The sequence below is a fragment of the Amblyraja radiata genome, chromosome 16, assembly GCF_010909765.2.
Source record: "Amblyraja radiata isolate CabotCenter1 chromosome 16, sAmbRad1.1.pri, whole genome shotgun sequence".
NCBI lineage: Eukaryota > Metazoa > Chordata > Chondrichthyes > Rajiformes > Rajidae > Amblyraja > Amblyraja radiata.
Genome location: NC_045971.1, coordinates 619,879 through 647,670, shown reverse-complemented (window position 1 = coordinate 647,670; position 27,792 = coordinate 619,879). Strand labels below are relative to the sequence as shown.

The following is a 27,792-nucleotide window of genomic DNA, read 5'->3' as shown; positions in this document are numbered from 1 at the left end:
TATCATATCTCCCCTGGCACACACCACCCTCTGCCCCGCACATCTCCTTTAAACTTTCCCCCTCTCACCGGCTTAAAGCTGTGCCCTCTAATATTTGATTGTTCCACCCTGCCATGTTTGCAAAGTGTTAAACTGTGCTGAAGTCCTTCCTAGTGTAAAACTGACGATTTCATTAATGGAAGGAATACTGGCTTCACAGGTCACAAGGGATATCACACAATTAATTGTCCAGGTGCAGTTGATATCTGAAAATGATACCTGATATCTTTAAACATGCAAGAACGTGGCAATGAGGTAAAAGGTTGACTATGATTTCACTGAATGGCAGAGAAGGTGCGATGGGCTGAATAGCTCTTCCTGATTCTAACAGTATGAGTGATTTTTCATATAACCCCAGAGTTAGAAAGAGTTTAATTTAATTGAGTATTTAACTTGCTTATATTGAACTGGGAAATAAAAGTACTTTGACAGGGTGTCCTATAACGTTTCCTTCTTCGCTGAAACACATAGATATGTTATCTAAAATCTTGTTAGCATATGCCAACAATACTCTGTAAACATTATAATGCTGTAAATCAGAAATGGAAACAAATAATTCCATTGTTCGAGTGTTCCCTTTGGAGGGAATGCAAAAAGTGACATCAGGCCATATCTGTTCAAGCAAATATCCCCAGAGATATTTCAGGAATTCTGAACTCCACTGTTGGATACATTGCTGCAAGAAGGCTTGTCTAATGTCAATTGTCTAAGTAAATACTAATGAGCTCTATGATTAATCCAATCACAAAAAATACATGCAGCTATTCTTAAAATATTTCAGCTAAAACATCAGGGAGCAGGAATATAATAGGATTAAGGTGATATCTGTGCAGCAAACAACCTGAATAATGAGTCGGTTCTGACATCGTCCATGTACAATAGCAAGGCAGCTGGTGAAAGAGAGGTGGCAGTTATATACAGAGGCAGGAGGGTGGACTATGAAAGGTAATCAGCGATTTTCTACCATTCTCTTTTGATGTTTCTCCTTGTAGACGGTGGAAGCGATGACCAGTGTCGCTCCACTGCACATGTGTGGTCTGTGGAATGTAGGCCATCGCCCATTGCTGCACTGCACGACTTCTCATGTTCACCAATCTAGTGACTTATCCTCATGAACTGGAGCGCTGGTCAGTGACAGGTAACTAAGATCACTCTTTGTTTAAGGACATGAATTGTTGGAGGAAGTTCTTATCAAAGGGTGGCAGACTGGCACATCGGGTAGAGTTGCTGCCTCAAAGTGTCCGAGACATAGAAACATAGACAAATAGGTGGAGTAGGCCATTCGGCCCTTTGAGCCAGCATCGCCATTCAATATGATTATCTAAAATATGTACCCCGTTCCTGCTTTTTCCCCATATCCCTTGATTCCTTTAGCCCTAAGAGCTAAATCTAACTTTCTCTTGCACATCCAGTGAATTGGCCTCCACTGCCTTCTGTGGCAGAGAATTCCACAGATTTACAACTCTCTGGGTGAAGAAGTTTTTCCTCATCTCTATCTTAAATGGCCTACCCCTTATTCTTAAACTGTGACCCCTGGTTCTGGACTCCCCCATCATCAGGAACATTTTTCCTGCATCTTGCCTGTCCAATCCTTTAAGAAATTTATATGTTTCTATAAGATACCCTCTCATCCTTCTAAATTCCAGTGAATACAAGCCCAGTTGACCCATCCTTTCATCTCAGACCCAGGTTCAATCTAAACCTCAGGTGCTGTCTATGTGGAGTTTACATGTTCTCCCTGTAACATGTGGGATTCCTCCAGGTGCTCCGCTTTCCTCCTACAACCCAAAGATGTGCAGGTTTAAGTTCTTAGGAGTAAATATCACCGGCAATTTGTTCTGCACCAGTCATATCGAAACAAATGTCTCTACTTCCTAAGAAGGCTTAGGAAATTCAGCAAGTCTCCAACAACCCTCACCAACTTCTACAGAAAGTATAGAAAGCATTTTATCGGGATATATCACAGCATGGTTTGGAAACTGCTCCATCCAAGACCTCAAGAAATTGCAGAGAGTTGTGGAGAATCTGGAGATGTAGACTCAGTATGGATAGAACTGAGGAATTTTAAGGATAAAAAGACACAAATGGGAGTTATCTACAGGCCCCCAAACAGTAGCCTGGATATAGGGTGCAAATTGAATCAAGAGTTAAAATTGGCATATCGTAAAGGTAATGCTACGGTTGTTATGGGAAGTTTCAACATGCAGTTCGACTGGGAAAATCAGGTTGGTATTGGACCCAAGAAAGGGAGTTTGTGGAGTGCCTCCGAGATGGATTCTTAGAACAGCTTACCAGGGAGAAGGCAATTCTGGATTTAGTGTTGTGTAATGAACCGGATTTGATAAGGGAACTTAAGGTAAAGGAGCCATTAGGAGGTAGTGACCTAATATGATAAGTTTTAAACTACAATTTGAGAGGGAGAAGGGAAAATCGGAAGTATCAGTATTACAGTTGAACAAATGGGTCTATGGAGCCTTGAAGGAGAAGCTGGCCAGAGTTGACTGGAAAGATACCCTAGCAGGGATGACAGTGGAACAATGGCAGGTATTTCTGGGAATAATACAGAAGGTGCAGGAGCAGTTCATTCCACAGAGGAAGAAAGATTCTAAGGTGAGTAAGGGGCGACCGTGGCTGACAAGGGACAGTTTAAAATTAAAAGAGAAGAGGTATAACATAGCAAAGATGAGCGGGAAGCAAGAGGATTGGGTAACGTTTAAAGAGCAACAGAAGATAACTAAAAAGGCAATACGGGGAGAAAAGATGAGGTACGAAGGTAAGTGCCAAGAATATACAGGAGGATAGTAAAAGCTTCTTTAGGTATGTGAAGAGGAAAAAATTAGTTAAGACCAAAGTTGGACCCTTGAAGACAGAAACAGATGAATTTATTATGGGGAACAAGGAAATGGCAGACACGTCGAACATGTACTTCGGATCTGTCTTCATTAAGGAAGACACAAACAATCCTCCTGATGTACTAGTGGCCAGAGGACCTAGGGTGACAGAGGAACTGAAGGAAATTCACATTAGGCAGGAAATGGTGTTGGGTAGACTGATGGGACTGAAGGCTGATAAATCCCCTGATGGTCTGCACCCCAGGGTACTTAAGGAAGTGGCTCTAGAAATCATGGACGCATTGGTGATAATTTTCCAATGTTCTATAGACTCAGGATCAGTTCCTGTGGATTGGAGGGTAGATAATGTTATCCCACTTTTTAAGAAAGGCGGGAGAGAGAAAACAGAGAATTATAGACCAGTTAGCCTGACATCGGTGGTGGGGAAGATGCTGGAGTGAATTATAAAAGATGAAATAGCGGCACATTTGGATAGCAGTAACAGGATCGGTCAAGTCAGCATGGATTTACGAAGTGGAAATCATGCTTGACTAATCTTCTGACATTTTTTGAGGATATAACTAGGAAAATGGACAAGGGAGAGCCAGTGGATGTAGTGTACCTGCACTTTCAGAAAGCCTTTGATACATTAGTGGGCATAATTAGAGCACATGGTATTGGGGGTAGGGTACTGACATGGATAGAAAATTGTTTGGTAGACAGGAAACAAAGAGAAGGGATTAACGGGTCCCTTTCAGAATGGCAGGCAGTGACTAGTGGGGTAACGCAAGTCTCAGTGCTGGGACCGCAGCTATTTACAATATACATTAATGATTTAGATGAAGGGATTAAAAGTAACATTAGCAAATTTGCAGATGACACAAAGCTGGGTGGCAGTGTGAACTGTGAGGAGATGCTATGAGGATGCAGGGTGACTTGGACAGGTTGGGTGAGTGGGCAGATGCATGGCAGATACAGTTTAATGTGGATAAATATGAGGTTATCCACTTTGGTGGCAAAAACAGGAAGGCAGATTATTATCTAAATGGTGTCAAGTTGGGAAAAGAGGAAGTACAACAAGATCTGGGGGGTCCTTGTTCATCAGTCACTGAAAGTAAGCATGCAGGTACAGCAGGCAGTGAAGAAAGCTAATGGCATGTTGGCCTTCATAACAAGAGGAGTTGAATATAGGAGCAAAGAGGTCCTTCTGCAGTTGTACAGGGCCCTCGTGAGACCACAGCTGGAGTTTTGTGTGCAGTTTTGGTCTCCAAATTTGAGGAAGGACATTCTTGCTATTGAGGGAGTGCAGTGAGGTTACTTCCCGGGATGACGGGGTTGTCATATGCTGAGAGAATGGAGCAGCTGGGCTTGTATACTCTGGAATTTAGAAAGATGAGAGGGAATCTTATTGAAACATATAAGATTGTTAAGGGATTGGACACGCCGGAGGCAGGAAACATTGTCCCGATGTTGGGGGAGTCCAGAACCAGGGACCACAGTTTAAGAATAAAGGATAGGCCATTTAGAATGGAGATGAGGAAAAACTTTTTCACCCAGAGAGTTGTGAATCTGTGGAATTCTCTGCCTCAAAAGGCAGTGGGGCCAATTCTCTGGATGCTTTCAAGCGAGAGTTAGAGAGAGCTATTAAAGATAGCGGAGTCAAGTCATAAGGGGAGAAGGCAAGCACAGGGTACTGATTGTGGATGATCAGTCATGAATGGCGGTGCTGGCTCGAAGGGCCGAATGGACTACTCCTGCACCTATTGTCTATTGACATAGTCTAGACCAGGGGTTCTCAACCAGGGGGGAATTCCCCCCAGGGGGGGATTTCAGGTTTTCAGGGGGGGGAATTGGGACCACAGATTAGCAAACTCAAACTGTTAGAATGTTGATCTTTTTATTGCCTTTGAGGCAGACAATCTTGGAAAGGAGGGGGGGAATGACATTCTGACATATGGTGAAAGGGGTGCATGGGGCAAAAAAGGTTGAGAACCACTGGTCTAGACCATCACACAAACCAATCTCCCTTTCATTAACTCCATCTACACCTCACGCTGCCTCGGCAAGGCCAGCAGCATCATCAAGGACGAGTCTCACCTCGGCCACTCCCTCTTCTCCCCTCTCCCATCGGGCAAGAGGTACAGAAGTGTGAAAATGCACACTTCTAGATTCAGGGACAGTTTCTTCCCAGCTGTTATCAGGCAACTGAACAGTCCTCTCACCAACTAGCAAGCGGTCCTGACCTACCTACATTAGAGACCATCGAGCTATCTTTAATTGAACTTACTGGACTTTACCTTGCACTATACGCTATTCTCTTTCTCCTCATCTGTACACTGTAGACAGCTTGACTATAATCATGTATAGTCTTTCTGCTGACTGGAGAGCACGCAACATACCTGGATACATGTGACAATAATAAACCAAACTAATTAGCCTCTGTAAATTGCCTCTAATTTGTTGGAATTTGACGTGAAAGTGGGCTAAAATAGAATTGGTATGAATGGGTGATGAATGGTCAGCCCAGACTCAATGGGCCAAATGGCCTGCTTCCATGTTACATCTCTAAACTAAACATGAGTTCTGAACTATGGAATACCCTGAAATTTTAGTCTAGTTTAGATTTGAGAAACAGAATTAAAACAATTTGTAAGAACAGCAATTGAGGTACAGGTTTCATGAAGGAAATTAGTCTTTCTGAAGAGCAAATTAACAAGAACTGGTGCAGTGGAGGTATGTCCAAGAGATTGTCTGACTGTGTGAGTGTCAGCGCTCCACTCACAGAAGGCCATCTGTTGTAGACTGGGAACATGATGTCCGCTGCTCGTGATATTAACGGTGAGAGCCTTCAGTCCCCCAACACGCAAGGAAGCCTGAGAGAAGATCTTCGCCATAACTTCACAGAGTACAGAACATTGAAGATCAAATGTTGAAGCTGGTTACTTGCTAGTAATTTTGGAAGAAACTGGGTACAATGTCTGTGCCTAGAGGACAATGTGCAGCTTGGTACAGTCATTCCGAGTTGCTCAAATGTTACACGCTGAGTTCTTTCCTGCTGTCAGGTAATGCGGCCAAGTTATCCAGGTTATTGCATTGCCCTTTGTGTCGCAGTACCAAGCCTCTCTAAGGCACTGAAACGGAGCATTAAGTATAAAAGCTAAGCTTGAGTTCTAAAAATATTTTTTTGTCCCTGGATGGAATTTGATGTCTGCAGCTTATTTTCTGCAGTAACCATGTTCCCCTCTTGCTATATGTGAGGAGAACTCGTATCTGTCACGGCTACGGTAGCCACACACATTACATTCAAATGGATCACGGAAACCATGGCAACCCATGTGTATAGTGAACATAACGTAATCCAGGTACAGCACTCGGCAGTGGTCACACTTGTAGACCCTGACTTGCTCCCCCTCGTTGGTCATCACCTTGAGCATCTCACGGCCTGGCCCCTTGGCTGCCTTCACCATGTCGAATGGTTTTGGATTCTCCTTGGCTGCAGCCAGGCCATTTCTGAAGCGAGGCGCCATCATGTGGTGCTGCAGGTAGGCCTGCCCCTCGTGGTTGCTCTCTGTGTCCGTGGAGTCCTGGCAGCTGTTGCTGGGCGAGCCTCCTCTCTCCAACTTTGCTTTCACCTGCGAGCCACTGTTTTCTGTGGCTGCTACCCTTGGGTGACCATTAGAGGTGTCAGAGCGTGTGAGAGAGAGTGGGTAAAGGCTGCTGATCACAGACACCATCTCTGCAGTGGGAGCAGGAGGGGTCTGGACAAGGGGCCGCAACGACTCTGCCCCCAAGTAAGAAATGGCATTGTTGATAGCTTGGTCCATGAAACGTGCCTGCATCATTTCACCCTCCTTCTCATAAGATGGAGCTGAGGTGTATTGCAGGTCTTGATAGCCCAGGCAGAACTGCTTCTCACCTGTGTGTGCAAAAATAACAAAGTTTACTTTAGTTTATAACATGTACTTGTCCAAATGTCTTTTAAATGTTATTATAATACCTGCCTCTACTACCTCCTCTGGCAGCTCATTCCATATACCTACCACCCTCTCAAGTTCTGCAGCATGCTCTAACATAGATATTAAACAAGCTCACCAGTAGGGGAGTTTAAAGGAGTTTCTGGGCAGTGCTGGGTGTAAGCTGGAAGAACAAGTGAAATGAAATGTAGTTAAGAACTAGATGAACATGCACAGGGCGTGTTCAGGGGGAGACAGATCTGCCAGCTGTCAGCCGGGCTGTTTACTGGCATCTGAGACGACAGTGGGGGGAAATACCATGCACCACTTCACAAAGGCTTCAGCCCAGAACCAGTGTGTGGGAAATAGTTCCAATTCCATACACACCATAGGACACAGATGATGCATTTATATTTGCATGTTTTACTGCACGTAGAGAAAAATGATTTAAAATGTGGGCAATAGTTTGTAACATTACTGCGAACAAATAGCATGAAACTGAGACTATCACATCAGTAACTAAAATAAGTCGTCTTAGCACCTTCACTCTATTAATTTCCTGCTTTGTACAAATGTCACTTGGCATGGAATTATTCCAATGTTCAATTATTTAATTGACTTTAAACCCAAGTTTATCTTTTTTAACTTTTTATGTTCTCGGAGACTGTGCCGTCTTCCATTCCCTCCATGTGCCTGCATTGATGGCCAGGGTTCAGTGCCTTGCCTCCTGTGACTGCAGCAGCTGTCTGTGTGATCCACAGCTCGCACGGAGCTGCACTTGCAGGCTAAGGGGTGAAAAACTGAACTGAAATGTCACAGCATGAGCTGGCTGTGGGTGACAACCACAGGAGCTTCACACTCCTGTCCAGAAAATACTCCACTGATACACATGGACTTGGAAACACTTACAGCAGCTTTTGAACTGGGCACAGAGGTGTTCAGTAAAACTGTGCCACTGATACACATGGACTTGGAAACACTTACAGCAGCTTTTGAACTGGGCACAGTGTTCAGTAAAACTGTGTGAATGAATGTTCCTGTGGAACAATGCTGATGAAACATTTATCATTTAGTTTTTGCATGCAAGACAAACTTGCGATTACAACACTGACAATTATGCAAGGATCAGTTGAAAACTTCAAAGACAATATAGCAGAGAATGGAGCTATGAACATAGAAAATGGCATAGTTGGCTGCTCTGGAAGGTTAGGTTGCATGGGATCCAGTGAGAGCTAGCCAACTGGGTAATAATAATAATAATAAATTTTATTTATTGGGCGCCTTTCAGACATCTCAAGGACACCTTACATAGGTTAACAGGAAATATAAACATATAATCAGAATAAAATAAATAATAAAGACATCACAGAAACACAAATTAAAAACAGAATTCAGTCCGAAAACAAAAATCAAAAACACAATGTGAAGAGAGAGCAGCGGCAGCTAAAGCGCGCCAGCGTCCACTCTCCCTTCACGGCAGCCATCTTGGACAAAGACTAACAGGATTACCTTACAGACAAAAAATCATCCCCCCACAATGGACACCACTGTGGGGGAAGGCACAATGTCCAGTCTCTATCCCAAGTCCACCCCAAAGTCAGGCCTATTGAGGCCACCGCAATTGCCTCTACGGAGGCCCGAAGTTCCTGGCCGTTCTCACCGGGTGGTCTTGCCCCGGCGTCGGGAGAGTCCTTTCAGCAGCTGGGCCACCTGGAACGGCCGCTATCTAGCTGGACACCGCGGCTTCCGAAGCCGACAAGGCCGTGCTGGTTTGGAGCTCCCAGGCTCCCGATGTTGAAATCGGCGCCGCCCGCTCCGCTCCGCAGACCCGCAGCCCGGAGGTGTTGAACACGGCGGTCTCAGCTCACCAGAGCTCCAGCGCGTCAATCCAGCGCGGCGACCCAGGCAAGGCATCGCTCGCTCCGCTCCGCAATAGCGCTCCAGCGCTGTGCCGCCACCGAGGCCAAGGTGCTGGGCGGTCCCCGCCAGGAAACGGCGCTCCAAGCCCGCTGGTAGGCCACGAGGACGGGTCGACGGGCAGCCCGGAGAAAAAGCTGCCTCACCGACCAGGTAGGGACCTAGAAGTAAAATTAACCCCTACCCCCCACATTAAAAAGTCAATATCCCCTACGGACAAAAAACAGGACTCACTAAACACTTTAAAAAAAGCGAATTAATACGGACGGCTGCTGGCTAGCAGCCGTTCCCCAAGATGGCTCCTCCTCCTCCTCCTCCTCCTCCTCCTCCTCCTCCTCCTGGATAGAGAATTGGCTTAATTCTTTGCTATAGGAAAGATGTTGTTAAGCTGCAAAGTGTGCAGAGACGGTCTATGAAGATGTTGCCAGGACTTGAGGGGTTGGGCAGGCTAGGACTTTATTCCTTGCAGTGCAAGAGGCTGGGTGATCATATAGAGACCATGAGGGTAATATATAGGGAGAATGTACAGAGTAGTTTGCCCAGGGTAGGGGAATCAAGAATCAGAGCACATATGTTTACGGTGGGAGGAGAAAGATTTAATGGAAACTTGATGGGAATTTATTTTCCACAGAGAGTGTGGTGGGTATATGGAATGAGCTGCCAGAGGAGGTAGTAGAGGCAGGTACTATAACAACATTTGGACAAGTACATGGGTAATAAAGGTTTCGAGGGATATGGGCCAAAGGTGAGCACATGTGAATAGAGTAGACGTGCGGGTTGGGCAACAGGGTCTGTTTGCGTGTTGTATGACTCTATGAACACAGAACAGTACAGCCCAGGTACAGGCCCCCTTGTGCCAAACCAACTCTTTTTTGCTTGCACATGATCCATATCCAAAAGTCTCTTAAACGACATGGTCTTCTATAGTCAATATGTCTGTCCAACCTTTCCCTGTAGCTAATGCCTCCTAATCTAGGCATCATTCTGGTAAACCTCTAGGCTGTGGGCCGAGCACCAAAAATGTGTCTAGAAATCAACTCTCGTGACCCATGTCTCGGAACTACATGCAATTTTGCACAGATTTAGATAAAATATAATTGAGAAGGAAGTCATAACTCGTCAGTGTCATAAGTTGCACATTAATTAATTAAACTAATTAGAAAATCAGATTGAAAAAGTAAACTCCATCTACTGTCCAATGTCCATAATTACACCATGAGGAGCCTATTTCCGTGTTGCAATCTATTTAAACCATATTGGCGGCGCCTTGTGGCAGCGGCTCGACTGCAGTCCGTCCGTCTTTTCTTTCTTTTTGTCCCGTTAGGTGTATTTTTGGTTTTAGTTTTTAGCCGTGTATATGTGGGGGAGCGGGGGGGGAACTTTTTAAACTTTTAAATCTCCCCTGTACGGGGACCCGACCTTTTCCCTGTCGGGTCCCCGTTGTCGTTGGGGCCTAACATCGTGGAGCAGCCTCCAACCGGAATCGACCTGGGGCTCCAGCCACGGAGCCTGCGGATTCACCATCGCGGAGCTGGCTGGCTTCGGAGCGTGGAGAGCTGTGGTGGCGCAAGGCTCTGGCCGCAGGCCCTGTGGACAGTGACATCAGGAGCTCGCGGGTCCCTGGTGGGAGACAGCTTTTCGGAGCTCCGGCAACGGCAACTTCTCCCGCCTGAATCGCGGGGTTAAAAATGACCTGGAGCAGGGCCTTACATCGCCCGGCGCGGCCTTAACGGCAGCAGGACTTACCATTACCCGCCGGCAGCTTTAACATCGGGAGAAGAATAAAGTATAGGGGAGAGATAAGACTTTACCTTGCATCACAGTGAGGAGGTGTTTGGAGATTCACTGTGATGGATGTCTGTGTAAATTGTGGCAATTGTGTGTCTTGGTTTTTTTCTTGTTCGTATGACTGAAGAAACGAAATTTTGTTTGAAAGTGCCAGGCTGAGGGAAGGCTAAGGCATCTTCCACTGACAGGAAAATGCCTAACCCTAACTCGCCCCCCTTCCAGAGCTGCCCACGGCTGGAGCTGGCTGTGGCTCCATACGTGTGGCTGCTCAGCGTGTCCACCTCGGCCAGCATGCCCTTCTGGATCGTTGTGGTGATGATGGGGGGGAGCAGCATTGCCCTGCACGCCGCCCAGGCCGCCTTCAGCATCCCCATAGCGCCGGCTCCGTCAGTCCGCCCGCACGCTCACTGCAACAGCCCGACCGACCCTTTCAATAGACAATAGACAATAGCTGCAGGAGCCAGCACCGCCATTCAATGTGATTATGGCTGATCATCCCCAATCAGTACCCCGTTCCTGACTTCTACCCATATCCCCTGACTCCGCTATTTTTAAGAGCCTTATCTAGCTCTCTCTTGAAAGCATCCAGAGAACCCACCTCCACCGCCCTCTGAGGCAGAGAATTCCGCAGCACTCACCGGCATACCAACTGCCCAACCGACCCTTCGCAGCACTCACTGGCCATCCAACCACTCTCACCATTCACCACCCGACCGATCCTCCACAGCATCCATTGGCCTACCGACATGCCCGACCAACCGACTGACCCTGACCCTGACCCTAATCCTAATCCTAATCCTAACCCTAGCTGTACATTTGTCATTTAAAAGTTCACATCATAACTTTATAAAGATAAATCAATTGAAAAACAAAATTACCTGCAAGGTTAGCATTACCATTATTGCTTGGAAACCTTGCTATTGCTATTGATGTAATGAGGAGGCAGCCACGATCCCAGGGTCCTCGCTGCCCAGCGACCATAATATTGGTCAATTTGCGTCCGACTTCAATGTCAAACGTTCATTGATTGGACAATTACTACTCGGAAAATTGGAAGTTTTACCCATATTTCAAAAAAATGTGCAGGTTTTGGTCTTGACGAGTTTCAGGTATGATTTATATATTTTTACAAAATATGTTAAAAATTCAGGTAGTTCCATGAGTTGGGTCACAAACCTGAACGAACAACCTCCTTGGCCCACAGCCTACTCTTCTATACCCTCTCCAAAGCCTCCACATCCTTCCTGTAATGGCCGACCAGGACTGCAATACTCCAAATGCAGCCTAACCAGAGTCATATAAATCTGCATCTTGACTTCCTGATTCTTCTACTCAATGCCCTGAACCACCATATGCTTTCTTTACCACTCTATCTACTTGTGTTGCCACTTTCAGGGAGTTATGGCCATATCCCAAGATCTCTCTGCACTTCAATTCTGTTAAGGGTCATGTCATTAATTGTATATTTTCACCATACATTTGACCTTCCAAAGTGCAACACCTCACACTTGCTCAGATTAAACTCCATCTACCATTTCTCCGGCCATTTCTGTAGCTGATTCATATACCACTGTATACTATGACAGCCTTCCTCACAGTCCTTGACCCCAGCAAATTTACACCAACTCATTTACAGTACATCCAATTAATTTATGTATATCAAAACCAGCAGATGTCCCAGCACAGAACCCTGCAGAACTCCTCTGACCACACACCTCCAGCCTGAATATTGTCCTGTGCTCCTTGGCTCATGCAGATAATTCTTTAATTAGGAGACAGAATACAACAAAATACAATTGGGATTGACGTGATATGTTTGCTTCATGGACCTTGGTTCCTCCTGTACTGCCTTTCCAAATGTGTGAGTGCATGTCTATAAATATAGCTCTCTGCTGCAATGACTAATATTCAAAAAAGGGCTTGATGGGGGTCACCACTAATACAGCAACAATGCTCACAGATTGAAGGCACATCTAAAGTTACCTCCTCTGTAGCAACATTTATTCCATGACAAAATCTTTTCTCAACCACAGACAGAATTACTGACACTACACTTGAAAGTAGCCTGTGAACAGAGGCATGAAGCATGAACAGTCTGAACGGTGAGCAAGCCTGAACAGAGGGGCTATCAAGGTAGCAGGGGGAGGGTCTGTGAAGGTACAGAGGAGTAGGGAGTGGGTCAGTGTCTGCAGCTGGCTGGGACAGGATTGATGCAAAAAGCAATGTAACTGTTGGCATGGTAATGGTTGCCATTGTCAGTTAGAAAACTAGGCACGCCATGGGTTCTCTGTATTACTTCAGTTGAGCACCAAGTTTTTGTTTGTGTGCGTTTTGTCTGTGCCTTTATCACCTCACACAAGTGGCAGGGTCTGTCTTTGCTCCATATACGTAGCTGATAGACTCAAATGATAATTGACCCCAACTAGGTTAGGAACTGCACAGGAACCGGCTCCACTGCCAACAGGTTGCCATACCACCTGCCTGAAGACTTTCATATTTTATGAAGAGAACACTTTATAGGGTGGGGGGGCTGTGAAGTAAATTGTGGGGGAGATACATGTGAAAGTGGAAACAGAGTGGCCCTGCTGAGAATTCTAGGTGATCTTACGGCTGATATGTGAGTATGGAAACTATCAGCCAAATCTGTGTGTGGATAGCAGGGTGGGTCTCGGTCCCACAGTTTGGGAAACTTTACCGAACAGGGTGTGAGATGACTCACTTTTAGAAACAATCACATGACTCATGCACTTTTGAACTCATTCTGACACTTAAAATGATCAAGAAATAAATTTAGATTTAGATTCTGATGGAGCATCAGGCTGAAAGACAGAATGGTTCAGAAGCCTTGGTGGCACCAGCATGGCTATAACGTTGTCAGACGATGCCACAGCATCATAAACTTTGTAGAGACTACAGCTCACTTTTGCACAAACAGCAACAATATCCCCTTCTATTTCTAGGGCTGTATAATTCCACTGTGAGGGCAACTGAGGTTTCACTGCCTCTTGTCGCTCATTCTTCCCAGCTTGCTGAGTGCCTCCAGTGTACATACACTACAGACTGGGCTAAAGTACAAAAGGGAGAGAGTGCTAACAATGCAGGTATTATGTTCCTGTTTACATTGCAACTTTCCTAGAGCAATACTTTGCGTGACTTTTCTCTCTCTCTCTCTCTCTCTCTCTCTCCTTCTCTCTCTCTCTCTCTCTCTCTCTCTCTCTCTCTCTCTCTCTCTCTCTCTCTCTCTGTGTCACTGCCATTCACTTCACTCTCTCCTCATCTCCTGATATTCAGCATCTTCTTTTCTAGAATCCTCTGCTCACCTCTTTCCAACACACCATTCAGCTGCAGCAGATGCTGCTGCGAGCTGGCACAATCATGTTTGACAGCATTCCCTGATTTAAACGTGGCAATGCGTTGCACAGAGGCACCTGAGTTTAACATGATCAGGAGTTGCTCATCCTCTCTGGCTGATGTGTCTTTTTTGGAGATACCATCCAAGGATGAGTGAGGATGTGAAACAGTTGTGACACCTTCCAAGGAAACAGTCCAATTTGGTTCAGTTTTGGATTGGCCAAGTTGAGATTTTTACTTGAACACACCACCAGCTTGGAGAATCCAGGCCATGAGTAGAAGCAGCCGTTAGGTCAGCGTTAGAGCAACAGGAATGGAATGAAGAAACCTCTGTGGCTAGAAAATAATTTGAAAAGTTTTCATCTAACAGGGCTATAAAATGGACTCAAGCAAGAACTGTTTATTATCCCTTTCAAAATGCATCATCTTGGAAACCAGAGTATGAACAGGTTCAGACTGGGAAAATAAAATAGTGCTGGGGGACCCTGCACTTGGGCCTATGGAAGATTTATTTTACATACATAGGTACATAGAAAATAGGTGCAGGAGTAGGCCATTCGGCCCTTCGAGCCTGCACCGCCATTCAATATGATCATGGCTGATCATCCAACTCAGTATCCTGTACCTGCCTTCTCTCCATACCCCCTGATCCCTTTAGCCACAAGGGCCACATCTAACTCCCTCTTAAATATAGCCAATGAACTGGCCTCAACTACCCTCTGTGGCAGAGAGTTCCAGAGATTCACCACTCTTTGTGTGAAAAATGTTTTTCTCATCTCGGTCTTAAAGGAATTCCCCCTTATCCTTAAGCTGTGACCGCTTGTCCTGGACTTCCCCAACATCGGGAACAATCTTCCTGCATCTAGCTTGTCCAACCACTTAAGAATTTTGTAAGTTTCTATAAGATCCCCCCTCAATCTCCTAAATTCTAGCGAGTATAAGCCGAGTCTATCCAGTCTTTCTTCATATGAAAGTCCTGACATCCCAGGAATCAGTCTGGTGAACATTCTCTGCACTCCCTCTATGGCAAGAATGTCCTTCCTCAGATTTGGAGACCAAAACTGTACGCAATACTCCAGGTGTGGTCTCACCAAGACCCTGTACAACTGCAGTAGAACCTCCCTGCTCCTATACTCAAAAAGCACAACAGTCCAGAAGATGATGAATGCATTAATTTTCAGATCTTGGTTCCTTCTCGGGACTACGAAGAAAATTATGCCAAGTCAGGGAGTCAAACAGCATTAGAACAGGTCCTTTGGCCCAACTTGCCCATGCCAACAAGGTCCCCATCTACACTATTCCCACCTGCCCGCATTTGGCCCATTTCCCTGTAAACCGTTCCTATGTGTGCACCTGTTGCAATGTATTTTAAATGTTGCTACTCTACCTGCCTCAACATAGGAATTGGTAAATGAAACCATCCTCTCCTGCAATCTTCTCTGGCATTTAGTCAGTCATGAACACCACTTCTGCCTTCAACCAGTGGTCATTTGTTTAAAATGTCTACCATGTGAACATTATAACCATATAACCATATAACAATTACAGCACGGAAACAGGCCATCTCGACCCTTCTAGTCCGTGCCGAACACATAATCTCCCCTAGTCCCATATACCTGCGCTCAGACCATAACCCTCCATTCCTTTCCCATCCATATAACTATCCAATTTATTTTTAAATGATAAAAACGAACCTGCCTCCACCACCTTCACTGGAAGCTCATTCCACACAGCTACCACTCTCTGAGTAAAGAAGTTCCCCCTCATGTTACCCCTAAACTTCAGTCCCTTAATTCTCAAGTCATGTCCCCTTGTTTGAATCTTCCCTACTCTCAGTGGGAAAAGCTTTTCCACGTCAACTCTGTCTATCCCTCTCATCATTTAAAAAACCTCTATCAAGTCCCCCCTTAACCTTCTGCGCTCCAAAGAATAAAGCCCTAACTTGTTCAACCTTTCTCTGTAACTTAGTTGCTGAAACCCAGGCAACATTCTAGTAAATCTCCTCTGTACTCTCTCTATTTTGTTGACTACTCTCTCTATTTTGTTGACATTATTTTTGATTGAACCATTTTTAGATGATGTTCATTGGCAATTTACAAGTGCTTTGAACTAAAAATTCTCATTAACTTCTGCTTAAATTCAAACGTAATATTACCTCAAGACTTAACCTACCTTCAAGCATTTAGAAGGTGATATGATGTCACTGGAACATACAAGATTTTGAAAGAAGGGGAGATAAGATTCCAGAACTGAGAGACTGTCTCAGGCCCAAGGGATGCAAATTTAGGAATATGAAAAGTCATTTATTTACCCATAAGGTAGTGAATCATTGCAGCTTTTTACACCAGAGTGCTGTAAGCGCTCAATTATTGAGTACATTGGAGAATGCAATTGAGTTGGACAGTGACTATCGGGATTGGACAAGAAATTAGAGCTGATGCAGAGGATGATTTATGAGCAGAAGAGGTTCTGATAAAAGATTGACACTCGAAGAGATGAATTAATTAATCGACAGCCAACGTTCAATGTCCTTTATCAGATGATACTATACAGGTTCTCCTGGGCTTCTCCCTCTCATCAACGTCACCTATAAATTTCTCCATCCTCCTCACAACCCCCACCCACAACTCAAAGCTAGTTTTAATTTCTAACCTTTCATAGTTCTGGTGAAAGGTTAACCCTCTCCACAGATGCTGCCTGCTTTGCTGCTTCTAACGTTTTCAGTTTTTCACACAGTGTTGTGCTTTCCCAGTGTGCATCTCACATTTCCTCCTTGATCTGATATTCTTTTTCCTTTCTTCCTGAATCTTTCAATTTCCATCTCAGCCAGAAGAATATCCAATTTTAAAGTCTTCACCTCCCTCTCTCAGCTGTCACCACTGCCACCTGTATTATTCAGTCTCATATAGTTTCCACTGTCAAAGACATCAATTCCATCTCTTCTCTCCTCCCCTTCCCTGTCTCTGCAAGGTAAAGCCTGTTTTAATTCTACCATTTTTCAGTTGTAATGAGAGGTCGTGAACCTAAACATCGACTCTTTCTCTTTCTACATGTGACTTGTTCAGCATTGCTTTTGTATATTTTTAGTTTTAGTTACATTGGTGACTTTTAACAATGTTCTGTTTCAATTGATTCCCAGAAACAAAAATGGACACTGCCTGATAAAGATGTGAATGCAGTCCGGGATTTTGTAATGTCCGAATCTGAATGCAGCCAGCCCACTTTGGGTGTCAGGGAATTCTCATTCCAGCAGGATCACGCTGTTTGATCAGCAACAGTCTGGTTCCAACAGGATCACAATGGATTCACAGGGAAATCCCAATCCTGGCAGCTGCCCAATGGATTTATAGACAGCATTTCCTCAGGGTCATATTGTAGTCAGAACCTGCCTATGATGCCACAATATTACAGATGGATGTTGTTGGGTAGAGATCGAATATTTTCCTTTTGAGAATAGGAACTCCCTTGCAAGCCTGTTCTTAATAGGATCCTGAGGGGTGATCTTTTACACAAAGGGTGGTGGGTGTATGGAACGAGCTGTCGGAGGAGGTAGTTGAGGCAGGTACTATCATAACGTTTAAGAGACAATTGAACAGGTACATGGATAGTGCAGGTTTGGAGGGTTATGGGCCTTGCACGGGAGATGGGAGCAGTGTAGATGGGGCATTTTGGTTGGTGTGGGCAAGTTGGACCAAAGGGCCTGGTTCCGTGCTGTATGCCTCCATGACTGCTGCACAGAATAAACATGCTCTGCTGATGTAAATGTACCATGCCTGACTTATAAAGAGCTGATAGAAGCCTTGTACCCAAGCCGTTTACAACAGCAGACCTGCCTTCATTATTTTGAAACTGAGATAAATGACTGACGTTGATAGCTTCATCTGTCGGTGAGGCTGAGGATGTTGCTTCTTGCTGCTCTCGACTAAAACATATACAGTCCCAGTAATGGTGTGGGTTTGCTTAATGAGTAAAGCATACTAGAAGCTATCATTATGTTTCATTTACGGGCAAGATAAATGTCACCATAACTCCAGCAGATGAAAGCAACACTTGTTACTTTCTGTGTTTTATTTTCACATAGATAACAAGAGTTCAGAAAAATGGTGAGAAACTGCATCCTGTGAACAGGAAAAGATTGGGCACTTTGATCCACATTAACACTTCATTACTCAGTTTCAATCATCTTTGCAGAATTACTCCTACTAATCCTCCGCAAAAAAAACTTCATTTCAAAATAGCACAAACATCAAAATAAAGTGGAAATGTTTAGTTTGTTTGAAACATTCCTGTGGAAATGGTCATGGGATGTGAAAGATAATAACCAGGACCATTAAATTAAAGGGGTTAAAATACCACAGAGTTCAGTATTTTCTAATCTTTTGCTACTTCCGTCTATCTGAAACTCTAATATTACATTTTTTCAGATCGGCAAAGTTAATTGGAACTGACAAGTTAACCCTTACAGGGCCACTGTGGATGATGCTAACAAATACAGCAGGATATTTCACCAATTCATTGGCATCTTATTTGTGCAAGGCCATGCATTTGATTCTTTGACATGTGAATGCTTTCACATTACTTAATGGATAAGTATTAAAAAGATAACTGCGGTTCAATCCAAACAAAATTGATTCTCAAACCAATATTTCTAAAAACCGATTGGCTAATTTTACAAATTCTCAAAACAGCAGAAAATGCCACAAACAATTTCAAATATATTTTTTCTAAAATGGTTATTATCTCCCAGTAAACACACTGATGTAAAGCATTTGTCATTAAAAAAATACTGCATGGAATCTCAGAACCAAGCAGCTGCATAAGAACATAATAAAGGTCAGAATATTAACATGATCAGGCCACTGACAGAACCAGCTTCTCTTCGTGTTATGATACTGCAGGAGGAGCAGATTAATTTTTAATATAATTTATCTACAATCTTCACTTTTGTCTGCAAAAATTTGATATTCACTGGAACATTTCCTTTGTTTACAAGTGTAATTCTACAGCTAAAATTGAGGGTGGTGCGTTCTGACAATTATAAATGTCACACCGGTGACAAATTAACTTTAAAGGCACGGAATGGTGAAAATGCGCCATGAAACTAAAATGTTTAAATTTGTGGTAATAAGAATATCATGATAACACAGTGCTTATAATTAAATGTTCATTATCTGTACACAACTCTACTGTGTCAGACATTAGATGTGTTTGTGTTACATTTACATTGCTTTCTATATGCAATGTAGGTTAAAGTAATTACATTGCTAACTGTAATTTTTTAATTCCTTACAAATTCCTTACACAGTAAAATTCATTACAAAATAATAATTTTTATGAAATAATGACTCTCAAAATGTTTTCAAACTCCAACCTAGATGCATTCTTCAATTGCACAAAAGCTCCAACAGTCCCGCAATTTCTAATTCTGCAGCGCATATTCGTGATTCTATTTGTGTAAAGGCCGACCTCTGGTACAAGAATTAACAGAAATGGCAGTGCTACCTTAATTAAATTAATGCACAATGCAAACACTAGTGTGTCAAAATCCTCAGCTTTATCTGCAGGAACTGGTGGGCGTCAGAAGCCAGCCTAGTTACATGATTAAAATAAAGCATCTAAATTCTTACCGATGAATTTTTGAGGCATTGAGCTTTTCCGCTTGGCGACATTGCTTGCAAGTCTATCCAGCACCAGAGCTCTCTCAGATCCCATCTCTGCTTTTAGATTGCGATGATGAATTTCTTCTGTCTCTGCTAAAATGAGAGAAAAAAATCAACAGAATAACATGAGGTTTCACCTCAGCGCATAGTTTGTGTAGCAGGTGGAAGGAAGCTGACGTAATGACTTACCAACTCTGAGGGCACTGACTATGACCAGAGGGAGCATGGAGAACGAGTCTGTGGTTTACTGATGCTACATTGGAGACGTACTGATATCAGCATGCTTTCATCAATGGAGGAAATAACTGATTAAAACTGAGTTCGGGGTAAAGAGAGTGCGAGAGACATTGAAAATATTTTGCCAAATAAGCAGTGCATTCTGAAATTCTGATTCAACCTGTTAACAGGTCCTGTTCAAACTTTGATCTCCTGGTTGACAAACATTTTATCTTCCCTTCCCATTCCCACACTGACCTTTCTGTCCTGGGCCTCCTCGACTGTCAGAGTGGGGCCACATGCAAAATGGAGGAACAGCACCAATTATGTTGTTTGGGCAGCTTACATCCCAGCGATATGAATATTTTCCGGTATTCCCTGGGAAACGTCTTCTCATTTTGCACTGTACAACTGTTGCTTTGCAAGATGACAATAAAGGTTGATTGATTGATTGATTTCTCTAATTTCAAGTAACCCTGGCATTCCCTCTCTCTCTGTCCCTTCTCCACCCTAGTCATCCTGCTAGTTTCAATGTTCATATCCCTTCGTTATTTAGATTCTTAGATCACTGGGATCTGTTTTGGGGTAAGGGGGAACTGTACAAAAGGGACGGATTGCATCTTAACAGGTGTGGGACCAGCATTCTGGCAGGCAGGTTTGCCACTGCTACACGGGTGGTTTTAAACTGAATAAGGGGGGGTGGGGTGTCGAATGGGCTAGTGGAGGATGGAGTTAAAGGGAAAGGGTTTCTTAAATGTGTGAGCGTAGAGACAGAGGGGTGTAAAATGAGGGTAGAAGCAATAGGTAGCAAGGTGAAAAGTAAAAGTGGCAGGCCGGAAAATCCAGGGCAAAAATCAAAAAGGGCCACTTTTCAACAAAATTGTATAAGGGGTAAGAGTGTTGTAAAAACAAGCCTGAAGGCTTTGTGTCTCAATGCAAGGAGCATTCGTAATAAGGTGGATGAGTTGAATGTGCAGATAGCTATTAATGACTATGATATAGTTGGGATCACGGAGACATGGCTCCAGGGTGACCAAGGCTGGGAGCTGAACATCCAGGGATATTCAATATTCAGGAGGGATAGAGAGAAAGGAAAAGGGGGTGGGGTAGCGTTGCTGATTAGAGAGGAGATTAACGCAATGGAAAGGAAGGACATTAGTTTGCAGGATGTGGAATCGGTATGGGTAGAGCTGCGAAACACTAAGGGGCAGAAAACGCTGGTGGGTGTTGTGTACAGGCCACCTAACAGTAGTAGTGAAGTTGGAGATGGTATCAAACAGGAAATTAGAAATGCGTGCGACAAAGGCAAAACCGTTATAATGGGTGACTTCAATCTACATATAGATTGGGTGAATCAAATTGGCAGGGGTGCTGAGGAAGAGGATTTTTTGGAATGTATGCGGGATAGTTATCTAAATCAACATGTAGAGGAACCAACGAGAGAGCAGGCTATTTTAGACTGGGTATTGAGTAATGAGGAAGGGTTAGTTAGCAGTCTTGTTGTACGTGCCCCCTTGGGCAAGAGTGACCATAATATGGTTGAGTTCTTCATTAGGATGGAGAGTGACATTGTTAATTCAGAAACAATGGTTCTGAACTTAAAGAAAGGTAACTTTGAGGGTATGAGACGTGAATTGGCCAAGATTGACTGGCAATTAATTCTAAAAGGGTTGACGGTGGATATGCAATGGAAGACATTTAAAGACTGCATGGATGAACTACAAAAATTGTTCATCCCAGTTTGGCAAAAGAATAAATCAGGGTAGGTAGTGCATCCGTGGATAACAAGGGAAATCAGGGATAGTATCAAAGCGAAGGATGATGCGTACAAATTAGCCAAAAAAGCAGCATACCGGAGGACTGGGAGAAATTCAGAGACCAGCAGAGGAGGACAAAGGGCTTAATTAGGAAAGGAAAAATAGATTATGAAAGAAAACTGGCAGGGAACATAAAAACTGACTGCAAAAGTTTTTATAGATATGTGAAAAGAGATTAGTTAAAACAAATGTAGGTCCCTTGCAGTCAGAAACAGGTGAGTTGATCATGGGGAACAAGGATATGGCGGACCAATTGAATAACTACTTTGGTTCCGTCTTCACTAAGGAAGACATAAATAATCTGCCGGAAATAGCAGGGGACCGCGGGTCAAAGGAGTTGGAGGAATTGAGTGAAATCCAGGTTAGCCGGGAAGTGGTGTTGGGTAAATTAAATGGATTAAAGGCCGATAAATCCCCAGGGCCAGATAGGCTGCATCCCAGAGTACTTAAGGAAGTAGCTCCAGAAATAGTGGATGCATTAGTAATAATCTTTCAAAACTCTTTAGATTCTGGAGTAGTTCCTGAGGATTGGCGGGTAGCAAACGTAACCCCACTTTTTAAGAAGGGAGGGAGAGAGAAAACGGGGAATTACAGACCAGTTAGTCTAACATCGGTAGTGGGGAAACTGCTAGAGTCAGTTATTAAAGATGGGATAGCAGCACATTTGGAAAGTGGTGAAATCATTGGACAAAGTCAGCATGGATTTACAAAAGGTAAATCATGTCTGACGAATCTTATAGAATTTTTCGAGGATGTAACTACTAGCGTGTATAGGGGAGAACCAGTGGATGTGGTGTATCTGGACTTCCAGAAGGCTTTCGACAAGGTCCTACATAAGAGATTAGTTTACAAACTTAAAGCACACGGCATTGGGGGTTCAGTATTGATGTGGATAGAGAACTGGCTGGCAAACAGGAAGCAAAGAGTAGGAGTAAACGGGTCCTTTTCACAATGGCAGGCAGTGACTAGTGGGGTACCGCAAGGCTCAGTGCTGGGACCCCAGCTATTTACAATATATATTAATGATCTGGATGAGGGAATTGAAGGCAATATCTCCAAGTTTGCGGATGACACTAAGCTGGGGGGCAGTGTTAGCTGTGAGGAGGGTGCTAGGAGACTGCAAGGTGACTTGGATAGGCTGGGTGAGTGGGCAAATGTTTGGCAGATGCAGTATAATGTGGATAAATGTGAGGTTATCCATTTTGGTGGCAAAAACAGGAAAGCAGACTATTATCTAAATGGTGGCCGACTAGGAAAAGGGGAGATGCAGCGAGACCTGGGTGTCATGGTACACCAGTCATTGAAAGTGGGCATGCAGGTGCAGCAGGCAGTGAAGAAAGCGAATGGTATGTTAGCTTTCATAGCAAAAGGATTTGAGTATAGGAGCAGGGAGGTTCTACTGCAGTTGTACAGGGTCTTGGTGAGACCACACCTGGAGTATTGCGTACAGTTTTGGTCTTCAAATCTGAGGAAGGACATTATTGCCATAGAGGGAGTGCAGAGAAGGTTCATCAGACTGATTCCTGGGATGTCAGGACTGTCTTATGAAGAAAGATTGGATAGACTTGGTTTATACTCTCTAGAATTTAGGAGATTGAGAGGGGATCTTATAGAAACTTACAAAATTCTTAAGGGGTTGGACAGGCTAGATGCAGGAAGATTGCTCCCGATGTTGGGGAAGTCCAGGACAAGGGGTCACAGCTTAAGGATAAGGGGGAAATCCTTTAAAACCGAGATGAGAAGAATTTTTTTCACACAGAGAGTGGTGAGTCTCTGGAACTCCCTGCCACAGAGGGTAGTCGAGGCCAGTTCATTGGCTATATTTAAGAGGGAGTTAGATGTGGCCCTTGTGGCTAAGGGGATCAGAGGGTATGGAGAGAAGGCAGGTACGGGATACTGAGTTGGATGATCAGCCATGATCATATTGAATGGCGGTGCAGGCTCGAAGGGCCGAATGGCCTACTCCTGCACCTAATTTCTATGTTTCTATGTTTCTATGTTATCACCGCTTCCACAGCCTACAATGGACCATTGTGAACTCCACATTACCTAGGTCATTGGTGTCAGCTGATTTCTTCTGTTCCTTTTCATGTCTCTAGTTTCCCTCTCCCTTGACGCTCTGTCTGAAGAAGGGTCTTGACCTGACACATCACCTATTTCTTTTCTCCTGAGACGCTGCCTGACCCCAGTATTTACTCCAGCATTTTGTGCCTCTCTACGGTGTAAACCAGCATCTGCAGTTATAGAGTCAGAGAGTGATACAGCGTGGAAACAGGCCCTTCGGCCCAACTTGTCCACACTGGCCAACATGTCCCAGCTACACTAGTCCCACCTGTCTGCGTTTGGTCCATATCCCTCCAAACCTGTTCTATCCATGTACCTGTCTAACTGTTTCTTAAACGTTGGGATAGTCCCAGCCTCAACTACCTCCTCTGGCAGCATGTTCCATACACTCACCACCCTTTGTGTGAAAAAGTTACCCCTCAGATTCCTATTAAATCTTTTCCCCTTCACCTTAAACCTATGTCCTCTGGTCCTCGATTCCCCCACTCTGGGCAAGAGATTCTGTGCATCTACCCAATCTATTCCTCTCATGATTTTGCACACCTCTATAAGATCACCCCTCATCCTCCTGCACTCTAGGAAATAGAGTCCCAGACTACTCAACCTCTCCCTATAGCTCACACCATCTAGTCCTGACAACATCCTCATAAATCTTCTCCGTACCCTTTCCAGTTTGACAACATCTTTCATATAACATGGTGCCCAGAACTGAACACAATACTCTAAATGCGGTCTCACCAACGTCTCATACAACTGCAACATGACCACCAAACTTCTATACTCAATACTCTGACTGATGAAGGCCAATATACCAAAAGCCTTTTTGACCACCTTATCTACCTGCGACTCGAGCTTCAAGGAACCATGCACCTGCACGCCAAGATCCATATGCTCTACAACACTCCCTGGAGCCCTACCATTCACTGTGTAGGTCCTGCCCACGTTAGAGTTCCTTCATACGAACTTTGAATTATTTCTATTGTAAAGTAAGAGTGTTCTAACTTGGTATAAAGGCACCAACAGGGCAGGATAACTGTTCTATAATTGACACTTCTGCAGAAGAATCACAAGCTTAGAAGCTGTACAACAGACAGAACTCATGTGAATATATTCAACTCATCTTTTGAACCGGGGAGTTTATGTGATTAATGCCAAAATGTTATAAAGAAGAATACATCTGTTAATTAACTGGAAGAACCTCGGTGACAAGTAGAAAGAATTCTGCTACTGAAATCGCTCTAAAAAATAAAGTGGCTTATTTTCCATTTATTTTATTGATGATTCAAAATAGTACTTTCAGTGATGTGGGGCGGGAACTAGTGACAGGTAGATATTTCTCCATAAGTGCAGGAAAGAGTAAAGTCAGCCTCTTTATGCCTTTCTTTATTAGACATTTCCAGCATTTGGAGATTTGACTTTAAATTGCTACTTGCTAATATTGTGTCTTCACAGTTGCAAGATGCCCAAATTAGATCGCCTATTTATTATCCCCATGTCTGCAAATATTCCCATACAACTGAGTTTAGTTTAGCCTATTATTGTCAGGTGTACCAAAGTACAGTGAAAAACTTTTGTTTGCATGTTAACCAGTCAAAAAAAAAGGTTATATATGATTACAATCAAGCTGTCCACAGTGCACAGACAACGGATACAATATTTAGTGTAAGATAAAGTCTGATTAAAGATAGTTCAAAGGTCTCCAATGAGGTAGATGGGAGGTCAGTTTCACATTCTATCTGATGAGAGACGGTTCAGTTGTCCCTGAATCTGGAGGTGTGCGTTTTCAAACCTCTGTACCTCTTGCCTGATGGGAGATGGGAAAAGTGGGAGTGACCGGGGTGAGACTGGTCTTTAATAATGCTGCTGGTCTTGCCAAGGCAGTGTGAAGTGTAGATGGTGTCAATGGAAGGGAGGTAGGTTTGTGTGATGGTCTGGACAATGTCCACACCTCTCTGACATATCTTGCTGTCTTGCCTGGAGCTGTTCTTAAACCATGCTGTGATTCATTTGTATAAAATGCTTTCTATGGCTCCTGTGCAGAACCTGGTGAGAACATGCCTTCTGAGGAAGTATTGCTTTCTTGGCCATAGGTTCGATGTGGCTGGTGATAAAGTGATAGTCATACAGCGTGGAAACAGGCTCTTTGGCCCACCATGCCCATGCCGACCAGCATGTCCTATCTACACTAATCCCACCTGCCTGCGTTCGGCCCATATCGCTTTAACCCTGTCCTATCCATGTACCTATCTAAATGTTTCTAAAATGTTGCAATAGTACCTGCCTCAACTACCTCCTCCAGCAGCTCGTTCCAAAACACCTACCACTCTTTGTGTAAAAAAATGACCCCTCAGATTTCTATTAAATCTTTCCCCTCTCACCTTAAACCTATGTCTGTTTTTTGATTCCCCAGCTCTGGGCAAAAGACTCTGTGCATTTATTCGATCTATTCCTCTCACAATTTTGTACACCTCTATAAAATCACCCTTCATCCTCCTGCGTTCCAAGGGATAGAGTCCTAGACTGCTCAACTTCTCCCTATACCTCAGGTTCACGAGTCTTGGCAACATCCTCGTAAATCTTCTCAGCACCCTTTCCAGCTTGACAGCATCTTTCCTATCATAATATGGTGTCCAAACTGCACATAATACTTTAAATGTGGCCCCACCATGTATTATATAACTGTAACATAACCTCCTAAGTTCTATACTCAATACTGATGAAGGCCGATGTACCAAAAGCCTCTTCACCTGTGACGCCACATTCACGGAACTATATTCCTGCACTTCTAGATCCCAGAAGCCAATCACTATCTCCTTTGTCTTGCTGGCACCAGAATACATGGTTCTCAACCTCTTTTCTATACTTCCTCTCATCATTATTTGATAACCAGTCCACTCCAGTGGTGTCGTCTGAGAAATTGTATTTGTACTTGTACAAATTTCCATGTAGCTGTAAGACTATTACTGTTCTGCACTCTGGTATTCTTCTCGTTGCACTATCTATTGTACTTCTGTACGGCTTGATTGTATTCATCTGCAGTATGATTTGACTGGATAGCACACAAAGTCAATAATAAAGCAATACAAATGCCAATCTTTGCCAATATGTTATCTCCAGCACATGGAGGTTTAATTGTTTGCAAGAATGAATAATGCAGCACCTGTGATGCCTGTCTCACTACTGACTTTACATCCAGACAAGGGCATTCATGGAATCCCCCACTTCTACCTCAATCTTCTAAATTACACTCATGACATACAATTGAAATACATGTTCCATGTTGTGCTCTTCCAACGTTAGTTGATGCCAGAGTTAAAAACATAAAATGGTGGAAGTACTGATCTGTGAAGAGAATCCCAGGATGACTATCCATGTTGATAGTCTTTCGTCAGTACCAGAATGAAGGGTCATTGACCTGAAATAATCCACTGTTTCCCTCATTACAGATGCTTCTGAACAGCTGAGTATGTTCTGCTTTATTTCAGATTTTCAGCATTTCGATTCATTCCTTGTGTAAACGTGCAGATACGTAAAATTGATTAAGGACGTATTAAGATTACATTATAAGCTCAAAACAAATAATAAGCCTTTGACCTCTGATTAGTATGCAGGAAGACCCATCTCAGAACAGCATGGAGCAAGCAATACTTTTCAATACTACAGAAGTATGTTTAATTACTGGAGAACTGCTGCGACGATAAACTTTAAACTGAAAAATAAAAATAATCTAACAGCATGTTAAAATGTAACAGCCTATCAGATGCTGTGACCTATATAGAGGAATGTGATGTGATCATATCTGAATGTAGTGCCCTATTTAATAAAATGGAAATTTTACATAAAGGGAAATAAAATCACATTTTTAACCTTTAGATTAATGGTAGGTACAGAGAAATGAAAGGCTGACTGGTCCAGTTAGTCATTTACTCAAATTTCAACTACACAGTCTGATGATGAAATTCATTAAGTAAGAAATCTGTTATCGGCATCAACTGATGAGATGGTTATTGCAAAAGATCGTCTTTTCCGAGAACAATACGCTGTTGGCATCACCATTTTACGATCCACACGTAGTCGAGCCATCTGCACTGAGACTGACAGGTGACAAAATGAGATGATCAGGAGCTAGCAAGAGTTTGTGAAAGGTATAGAAAAG

At 43.6% G+C, this 27,792-nt stretch overlaps 1 protein-coding gene and 1 long non-coding RNA gene across 2 annotated transcripts in view; both read right to left on the bottom strand.

Annotated features, from left to right (window-relative positions):
• Positions 1-176: 176 nt before the first annotated feature.
• Positions 177-4,877, bottom strand: LOC116981766. Its single transcript, XR_004414290.1, has 3 exons — positions 4,657-4,877; positions 1,467-1,469; positions 177-187 (listed from the first exon to the last, which is right to left on the bottom strand). It is a non-coding gene; the product is annotated as an uncharacterized LOC116981766 (long non-coding RNA).
• Positions 4,878-5,305: 428 nt separating this feature from the next.
• ikzf3 (IKAROS family zinc finger 3) overlaps positions 5,306-27,792 on the bottom strand; it is a 66,803-nt gene continuing 44,316 nt past the window's right edge. Inside the window, exons 6-7 of the mRNA XM_033034767.1 lie at positions 19,507-19,632; positions 5,306-6,786 (exon numbers count right to left, since the gene is read on the bottom strand). Coding sequence (XP_032890658.1) covers positions 6,086-6,786; positions 19,507-19,632 — 827 coding nt within the window. The 3' untranslated portion in view covers positions 5,306-6,085. The remainder of the gene's footprint in view (positions 6,787-19,506; positions 19,633-27,792) is intronic.